At 44.7% G+C, this 9,289-nt stretch overlaps 2 protein-coding genes across 7 annotated transcripts in view; one reads left to right on the top strand and one right to left on the bottom strand.

Annotated features, from left to right (window-relative positions):
- Positions 1-4,417: 4,417 nt before the first annotated feature.
- Positions 4,418-7,801, bottom strand: LOC125091433 (uncharacterized). The gene is made up of 3 exons (XM_047715095.1): positions 7,751-7,801; positions 5,062-6,464; positions 4,418-4,951 (listed from the first exon to the last, which is right to left on the bottom strand). The coding sequence occupies exons 1-2, from the start codon at positions 7,799-7,801 to the stop codon at positions 5,517-5,519; spliced, it is 999 nt and encodes a 332-aa protein (XP_047571051.1). The 3' UTR covers positions 4,418-4,951; positions 5,062-5,516.
- STAG2 (stromal antigen 2) overlaps positions 6,302-9,289 on the top strand; it is a 143,228-nt gene continuing 140,240 nt past the window's right edge. For 2 of the 6 annotated variants that reach the window (XM_047715227.1, XM_047715230.1), the window contains exon 1: positions 7,200-7,423. The gene's annotated coding sequence lies outside the window, so the exon portion shown is untranslated. Of the gene's footprint in view, positions 6,435-6,460; positions 6,511-7,199; positions 7,424-7,563; positions 7,674-9,289 lie in introns of those variants that run through there. The other 4 variants (XM_047715228.1, XM_047715232.1, XM_047715233.1 and 1 more) reach the window with 4 other exon arrangements.

The following is a 9,289-nucleotide window of genomic DNA, read 5'->3' as shown; positions in this document are numbered from 1 at the left end:
TCAACCCTAGCCTTTGGCAACCACTGATCTCTTCTCCATCACTGTAATTTTGACATTTTGAGACTATCACATAATGGAATCACGTGATGTGTAAATTCTTTGAGATTGGCTTTTTCCGGTAAGTATAATGCTCTTGAGGTTCATCTAAGGTGTCCCATATATCAGTAATCCTTTTGATGGCTGAGTAGTATTCCACTGTTTGACCATATCACAGTTTAACCATCTGCTGGCTGATGGACATTTGGGTTGTTTCTTGCTTTTGACTTTCAAAAGTAAATCTCCTATGGGCATTTGTATGCAGGTTTTTGAGTAAACATACATTTTCATTTCTCTAGGATAAATGCTCAGGACTAAGAGACCAAGATTGCTGGGTCATATGGTAAGTATATGTTTAACTTTATAAGAAAGTACCAAATTGTTTTCCAGAGTAACCAGGATTAGATTTTTTTAAAGATTTTATTTATTTATTTGACAGAGAGAGAGAGATCACAAGTAGGCAGAAAGGCAGGCAGAGAGAGAGGAGGAAGCAGGCTCCCTGCTGAGCAGAGAGCCCAACGAGTGGGGCTCCATCCCAAGACCCTGAGATAATGACCTGAGCTGAAGGCAGAGGCTTAACCCACTGAGCCACCCAGGCGTCCCCCAGGATTAGATTTTACAAATCACATAAGTAACATCCACTTACTGTAAAAGAATTCACACAAGGTAGCAACATATAAAGTAAAAGTAAAATGTAAATTTTAAAGTAAAATGACAAATCCTGGAAGCTTACACAACCTCTTTCCTGAGAGGTAATTGTCATTAGTTTTCTATATATTCTTTTTTTGAAGATTTTATATATCTATTATATGAGAGACTGAGAGAGAGAGAGAGAGTACATGAGAGAGGGGAGGGTCAGAGAGAGAAGCAGACTCCCTGCAGAGCTGGGAGCCGGATGTGGGAGTCAATCCTGTGACTCCAGAATCATGACCCAGGGGCGCCTGGGTGGGTCAGTGGGTTGGGCCACTGCCTTCGGCTTGGGTCATGATCTTGGGGTCCTGGGATCGAGTCCCGCATGGGGCTCTTTGCTCAGCGGGGAGCCTGCTTCCCTCTCTCTCTCTCTCTGCCTGCCTCTCCATCTACTTGTGATCTCTCTCTGTCAAATAAATTAAAAAAAAAAATCTTAAAAATAAATAAAAACAAAAAAACAAAAACAAAAACAAAACAAAACAGAATCGTGACCTGAGCTAAAGGCAGTCGTTTAACCAACTGAACCACCCAGGTGGCCCAGGTTTTCTATATATTCTTTAAGAATGTTTTATGCAGGGATGCCTGGGTGGCTCAGTTGGTTAAGCCACTGCCTTCGGCTCAGGTCTTGATCCCAGGGTCCTGGGATTGAGTCCTGCAAAGGGCCCCTTGCTCAGCAAGGAGCCTGCTTCTCTCTCTGCCTCTGCCTACCACTCTGCCTGCTTGTGCTCTCTCTCTCTTTCTAACAAATAAATAAATAAATAAATAAAATAATGAAAAAATAATGTTTTATGCATATGTAAGCACATATGTGTGTATATAAATATATATATTCACAAATGGGGTCATACTATCTAAGTTATTTACAAATTATTTTTTCACTTAACATATCTTAGATGTTTTGGGTGTCAGTAGATAAATATGTACGTGCTTTTAAATATTGTTTTTAATTTTAAGTAGGCTCTACAGCCAATGTGGGGCTTGAACTCATGACCTCGAGATCAAGAGTCTCATGCTCTACCAAGTAAGCCAGTCAGATGTCCCTGTAGTTAACTGCTTAAATGGAAATAGGACCCCATTGTATGGATGTATAATTTCTTTAACCAATTCCCTAAATGATGCCATTTCTATTTTCAGTTTCTCTTTATTACAAAGCTATGATGAAAGTTTTACTACATAGATCTTTGTGTAATTTGTACAAGTGTATCTGCATGATAGATTCCTAGAAATAGAAGTGTTAGCCTAATTTTACATTTTGCTTTTTTAAAAAAATATATTTTATTTATTTATTTGGCAGAGAGAGCGAGACAGAGAGAGCGAGCGCACAAGCAGCGGGAGTTGGAGGCAGAGGGAAAGGGAGAAGCAAGCTCTCCACTCAGCAGGGAGCCTTATGCAAGGCTTGGTCCCAGGACCCTGGGATCAGGATCTAAGCCCGAGGCAGAAGCTCAACTAACTGAGCCACCCAGGCGCCCCTAATTTTACACTTTATATGTTGAGATATCTTGTTTTTAAACAATTCCCACCAATGGTATATGAGAATTCTTAGTTCTTCACTGACACTCAATGTTACCCAAATTTTTCATCTCTGCCGTAGGCAAAGTGTATTTAATTTGTAGGACATAGTGGTGAATGAAGTTGAGCATTGTTTTATGTATTTATTAGCCACCTACATTTCTTTTTAAAAAAAATTCATTTGAGGGGCGCCTGGGTGGCTCAGTGGGTTAAAGCCTCTGCCTTTGGCTCAGGTCATGATCCCAGGGCCTTAGGATCGAGCCCTGAATTGGGCTCTCTGCTCGGCGGGAAGCCTGCTTCCTCTTCTCTCTCTGCCTGCTTCTCTGCCTACTTGTGATTTCTGTCTGTCAAATAAATAAATAAAATCTTTAAAAAAATTCATTTTAGAGAGAGAGAGTATGCCCGTGAGTGGGGAGGGGCAGAGGGAGAGGGAAGAGGGAGAAAGAATCTGAAGCAGCCTCTGCACTGATCGCAGAGCTCAACTCAGGACTCTATTCCACCACCAGGAGATCATGACCTGAGCTGAAACCAAGAGTGGGAAGCTCAACCAGCTGAGCTACCCAAGCGCCATCTGCATTTCTTATCCATTAAGTTGACTCTTTATATCTTTTCTCCATTTTTCTACTGGAGTATTTTTATCTTATTGATTTGTGAGAGTTCTTCACATGTATTATGCCTTTTTCTTTCATATAGCAAATATATTCTGCTTATATTTCATCTTTTGACTTTGTTTATGGTATTCTGATATACATAATTTTAGATTTCTGTGGATTCAAATTTATCCATCTTCAGGCTTCTGGATTTTAGGACACATTTAGAATGGTGTTAGAAAATACAGAATATGTATACATGCTGCTTAGTACTCTAGGCTATCTAGGAAACTTAATTTATAATCAGAAGCTTGTTCCATTTGTATAGATGGAGTTGAAGAGAACTATGGGATACTTTATTCAGATTATGGTAAGGCTAGAAGATTATCTCTGCTACACTGTGGGGTGTGCATTTCTAGCGACCAGAATATTTTTGCATCAAATAGTGTCTTGTCCCTTAGATAGCATCAAACGTTCTAAGTATTCAACTTTCCTTTTTCTTATTTCTCATCAGGCACCAAAAACTTCTGTCATTTATACACACACACACACACACACACACACACACGCACTATATATATATATATATTTAAAGATTTTATTTATTTACTTGACACAGAGAGAGACCACAAGTAGGCAGAAAGGCAGGCAGAGAGAGAGGGGGAAGCAGGCTCTCAGAGAGCCCAATGCAAGGCTCGATCCCAGGACCCTGAGCCAAAGGCAGAGGCTTAACCCACTGAGCCACCTAGGCGCCCCCTGTCATTACAATATGATGATTTTTTTCCATGACGGATAGGTTACAACATAATTAGACTAAAGCTTATTTTCTGTCAGTTACATATTTCATTTGATGGCATTTTCTCACTTTGTCCTCAAATTCCCAAGGTTTACTCTTCTTTCAGGACCCTATGAAATAAATTTCACTTCTTCGGATAGATCTGGGGCACACAGCACTGTGATCTGCACATACCGAAGGCTCAATAAATATTCTTGTGAATAAGCTCTAGAAAGAGAGGCTACTGTGAAACATACTTAAGTATCAGTATAAATTTGCTATGCAATTTTTTCTGATGTTACACCAGTTACAGTTATTAATTTTCTTCTATGGTATTTTTCACAAGATGAAAATAAGTTTACTAAAAAGGAACTTTTCAAAGTATATAATTGTTTAAAATCTCAGCTGCTACACAATCAGACAAGAATGTGAATTTATAAGATAGATGCAATACTGTTTGTACCATGTACTATATAATGTGATGTTTGGAGCAGAAAATCAGTAGTTTTCAGCTAATACTAAGACAGGAAATCATTGAATATCAATTGATATTAAATTGGCACAACTGAACTAAATTAATGTAAAATGATTTGGTATAGAGCCCAATTTTTCTATTACTTTAAGTGGAATTTTGCATTAACTTATATAACTGTAAATTTTCCACTACTCCCTATTTAATGTTCTAGCTGCATCATTCTGTAACTTGAATCTATTAAAAACTGTATAATATTCTACCAAAGATGGTCTATAAAAGAAATGGAAATTTATTTTGAATAGTATTCCACTCCCGAAAGCTTTAGAGGTAAGTAAAAATGTCTCGGATTTTATTTGTTATTGATATTTAGATGTTTCTGTTTAACTTTTATTGTTCAGTTGATTAAATATACCATAACTCTTTTTTGAAGTTGCAGGAAAAAAACAGTAAGCACAGAGAATGGGAAACTAAAACAAGTGTGGAATATAATTTGAGGGCTGAGATTAATCATTATATTGCATTAGGAATGCTTTAGAGGTGATACCGGGTGAAATCTCCACGATTCACAAGGGTCTTTGGTTTCTCGTCATTTAGAAAATTTGTCTTGTTATTAAATACATTTATTCCTTTTCTTCTAATTAAAAGGTAATATTAAAGGAATATTCAAACCAAAAATTTTTAAAAAAAGAAAGAGGAACTAAGAGCTCTTAGCTATACACTATTGTATGAATCCGAGAACTTCTTTAACAGCAATGGAGACACTGTAAAAGGTCACTTCTTCCTGTCCTAGGAAAAGCGGCGCTTTCGGAGGGGACAGGCCCTCCCTGAGTTTTTTTCTCCCCCGCGTAGAGAGCTCTCGGTTAAAGGTCCGGGAGGCTGGATTCAAAACAAACAAACAAACAAACAAACAAAAAAATAAAAAGGGTGATAAAGACTTGCGTTAACTGGGGGGTCAAAGGAGCGCAAGGGGTCCTTTTGCACTTCACCTTGGAGGAGGGGTGAAGAAGCAGGATAAGAAGGAGCCAAAATTCTTAACAAAGTCGCAAGGCCGCCGGGTCCCACGTTTCCAGGAACACGGTGGATAATCGAGGAAGGCGGGGGAAAACGGGGTAGGTACCCCTCGACTTCTTCAGCCCAAATTTCGAATTCCCTCCACTTTGCTCCGTCCCGTTTCTTCCCCCCACCCCGCCCCAGGAGTCAATAAATTGGTCGAGCGCCCGGCCTAGGCTCGTAGCCCAGTTCCTTAAGTCTCTTAGACCCTAGAGAGAAAGACCACGTTTTCTGGGAGACAGGAATAGTGGGCTGTAAAAAAACAATTTTTTTTTCTCCCGTGTCAAGTCTTCCTGGTGGAGAATCGGCTTGCTTTCCCTCCACAGCCGAAGCAGAAAGCAAACAAAACAAAACAGAAACTCAAAAAGCAAACCCCCTATATCACTTAAGATCAGGTGCCAGAGTTCCGCGAGTAGAGTTGTTTTGGTGGTAAGGAGTAGGGACCGCGGGGAAGCGAGGGTCTGGGAACTAGGACGGAAGGCCCCTCGCTGGGGCGTGTCAGAGGGGACAGGGAAGGGTGATGCCGGACTGGGCTGCCAACCTCGGGCTGCGCGCGGGGCGCAAGGGCCCGGGGGACGAGTCCCGAGCGAGCCCGGTTTCCGATTTCCCACGGTCCGGGGCTCTGCCGGACATCCCTAACGACCTCCTTTCGACCCTCGGCGCGCCCCCCCACCCCATTAAAGAAAGAGGAAACGAGGCCCACTTCGGTCCGCGGCGGAAGCGCTGCCAAACGAATGAGTAAGTCAGGCGCGGGCACGGCACCTTGTTTACCCCACTCGGCGGCGCGCCCCTGCGGGCGCCTTGTTCGCAGACGGCGTCGGAGACGCTGAACCCGGGAGGCAGTCGGCCACGATTGGTCGGTGATAGGGAGGAGGACGCTGGGAGACAAGCGTTGCAGTGCCAGCTCTCTACCGCTAGATGCCGCTCCCTCCCAACAGGAGCTGAGCGCGGGTTCGTGGCCGACAGATGGCGCCTGCGCGTTCCATTCGCCTCCAAGTCGCCGAAGAGCGAACACCCCAAACAATCCCGAAGCGCCACCAAAAAAAAAAAAAAAAAAAAAAGAAAAAAAAAGAAAAAAAAAAAGAAAAAAAAACCCGCCGGATCCGACCGCCACTTTCAAAACCCCCCACCGCTCTAGAACCGCGGGAGCTTCCGTCCCTGAGTAGAATTCAAGGGTGTAAAGAAGAGGAAGGGGAAAATATCTTGTACCAGCCCAGGGGTGAAGAAGCCCCCGGCCTGAGAAAGAAGGAAGGAGGAGTGAGGGAGGCGAACAGTCTCGTTGCTGCCTCTGTGTACGCTGAGGGGGGAGGTAAGTTATAAAATGGCGGAGGCGAAGCTTCTAGAAGTTTGGAGGGGCACCCGGAGGGCGCGGGGCCCACTGTGAGGTGTGTATGGTTGAAATAGGGCGCGAGAGAGGAGTTGGGAGGGAAAGAGAATGGGCACTCTGTTGCCATTTAATTTCCCCTCTACTCCCTTTGCCCCCAGCGGGGGCAGCCATGGAGCGGGTGGCTAAGTCAAGACGGGGAGAAGCATCCCCGTCCCCGTGTAACCCCCAACCCTTCTTTCTGCCTTCTCCCCGCAAGTGGCTACCTCAACACTACCAAGGAACTTCCAGCCCCCCTTCCTCCCTACCTCCTACTCCTAGAGTGGCTTTCTACTGCACGACTCTTCTTTTCGACTACCCTCGCTGAAGATTTTCTCTTCCTTCCCTCGCCCAACTCTCCCTCGGGGCCTCCACGGAGACCCCCCCCCCCCAATGGGTGGCCCAAAATGGAGAACGCGGAGCAGCGCAAGATGGAGGCTCCGCTTCTCTGTGTAGCATTAGATTTAGGTGCCTTTTCTCCGGCAGGCTCTTAAGCCTGGGAGAGCCCAAACTGGAGGTGGGGTGGCGTGCGAGCCGTAGTCGGGGGAGGAAAGCCGGGGAGGCCGTGGCTGGGGTGGGGGAGAGCGCGGTATCGTGGTGAGGGGAAGGAAGAGAGCAAAATGGTGGTGCTGGGAACCTAGGGGGGAGGGGAGAAGCGGAGGCTCAGTTGTGTATATTTGGGCCTCGGACCGAGGGAGGCGAGGGAAAATCTACTCTGATCACACCCCTCCCTCGTGCCCCCTCCCTTCCCCTCTTTCCTTTCCTCCCTCCCTTCGCTCCCTCCCTCTCTTCCTCCCTTCCTAGAGAGGGAACAACATTCATGTGACGGGCCCCTCTGCTTCTCCCCCGCCCCATCATCTCCAGCGCGTGGTGGGGGAACTGCTTGGGAAAGCGATTGGCATCGATCTCTCCATCCCTTCCGAGGCCCGACTTCGGTCAGTTTTCTTCGGGCAACAATTTTATAAATAGGCTGGGGTCTGGCGGTGTTGGCCCCCGCGTGCAGACCTTGCCCCTAAGGGGGCCCTGCCTGCCTGGCATGGGAGGAGGGGGGAAGGGCGGGAGTGGAAGGCTGTTTGTTGGGGGGTTTTGGCGCCACTTTTGTTTTAGTTTTAGTGCTGCTTTTCGTTCCCACCCCCACCCGCACTGTCTTTCTCAAGGCACGAACTGAGCTGATCCTTGCCCCAGGTAGGCAGCTTCTGCTTTTTCCCTCCACACTTTTATTCTTGCTTGGGGTTGACTTTCTTTTTTCTTCTCTCGCGTACCCAGTGATCTGTGGACGGCGATTTTAGCAGGAAAAGGGTCTGATGGGCCATGGGAGAGAGAAGGTGTGGGAAACAGCATCAAGTAGTTCCGCAAAACTTTGAGCCCCGTTCCCATTTTCTTCTGGCCTACATTCGTAAACGTATTGTTGATTTCTGCCTTTTTTTTTTTTCCTCGTCGCGAGAAGGTCTTGTTTTGCCTTTAGTTTTTTATAAACCGCTGTACTTTCGACATTTAGTTTCCGCTCTCCCTTGGTGTATATGTCATTTTATTTTTAATTCTGAACTGTAATGGGTTTTATCGTGAGATTTTTCGTGCTGCAGTGTTCAGCTTTAATTTTTAATATTGCATTAGTAGTTTCATCCGGTTTGTGAGACTTTCTCCTCCGTGGCCTAGAAATGTTTTATATGTTGTTGCCTACCACCCCTCCCTTCCCTCTCCCTCCGCCTTTCTCTTGGATGTAGTTTCTTAATTGAGGGTCATGGAGCTTGATTAAATGGTTATTTACATTTACACGGTATATCTATTAGAAACTTTTGATCTGTGGGATTAGGTTTAAGTAAACGAAAAGCTTGTGTTGCTTTGAAATGGTTCCTTAAAATGCGCGGGCCGCCCCCCCCCCCACCCCCGGTAAAGCCCCATCTTCCCCTCGTACTGGAGTGTAAATTCCATACCCCTTTTCTCCCACGGACCGCCGTATTTCACGGCAGCCACACCCTGTATTTGTCTCTGTGGATTGGACTCATTATCAGCTTAATTTAGTGACTCTTAAACCACCATGATGGGACTTGCTTAAGCACGAAGCTTCTTTTCCTGTTTAGTCCTAGTGGTTAGTGTCGAAAGAGGAATAATCGAGGTTTCTTGATGAAACCTTGTGCGGTCCAACCTCTGCCTTTTTTCTGTTGTCTTTTTTCCTACTCCGGGCTGTTGGCGGTGTCAGCACCGCTGCTGGGGGCGGGGGTGGAGGGGAGAAAGAGTCGGGTTACCGAAGTGCGTCATTCCTGGCTCTAGCAGGGCCTGCTCGGGAGCTGCTGGTGTTTGTTACTGTCCTCGCAGCACTTTCCTGCCAACCTTCTCTCTCTGCGTATTGGTTAGGAGCAAGAGCAGGAGGCGGTCTTCTAATTCTATCTGTAGCCTAGCGCGTTGCGTTTCAGGGTATATGTGAACTTATTAAAAAAAAAAAAAACCGGCCCTGGAAAGTGGATACATTTCTGTTTAATGACATACAATTCAGGTAGTTTAGACTTGCTTTCATATATTTTCCAATGAACGATGGGGTTAATTTTGAACATTTTAAACCACTTACATTAAAATGCCTGGTTTTCTTTTTACATTGATATCAATCTATGATTAGGGATCAGAAGGACCAGTTAAGGCATAAGTGTTAAGCGTTTTTTCAAGTGGTTGAATTGTGATTTTAGGACACATTATGTTAAATAGTCTCTTTTTTTTCGTTTTGAGCTGAAGTGCTATATGAATGTAAGCCAATTGCAGATGTTTAAGTTCATTTTCATCACATATTCCTTTTTATCCTTGTGGAT

Source organism: Lutra lutra, chromosome X, assembly GCF_902655055.1.
Source record: "Lutra lutra chromosome X, mLutLut1.2, whole genome shotgun sequence".
Taxonomy (NCBI): domain Eukaryota; kingdom Metazoa; phylum Chordata; class Mammalia; order Carnivora; family Mustelidae; genus Lutra; species Lutra lutra.
This window is presented reverse-complemented; position numbering and strand designations above follow the sequence as displayed.

Excerpts from the sequence above, each read along its gene's own strand:
- LOC125091433 (XM_047715095.1), bottom strand. The coding sequence starts at position 7,801 with ATGGCCCATCAGACCCTTTTCCTGCTAAAATCGCCGTCCACAGATCAC. Across the intron at positions 6,465-7,750 it reads CGCCGTCCACAGATCACTGG|AAGCTTCGCCTCCGCCATTT; the intron begins GTACGCGAGAGA and ends CCAAACTTCTAG.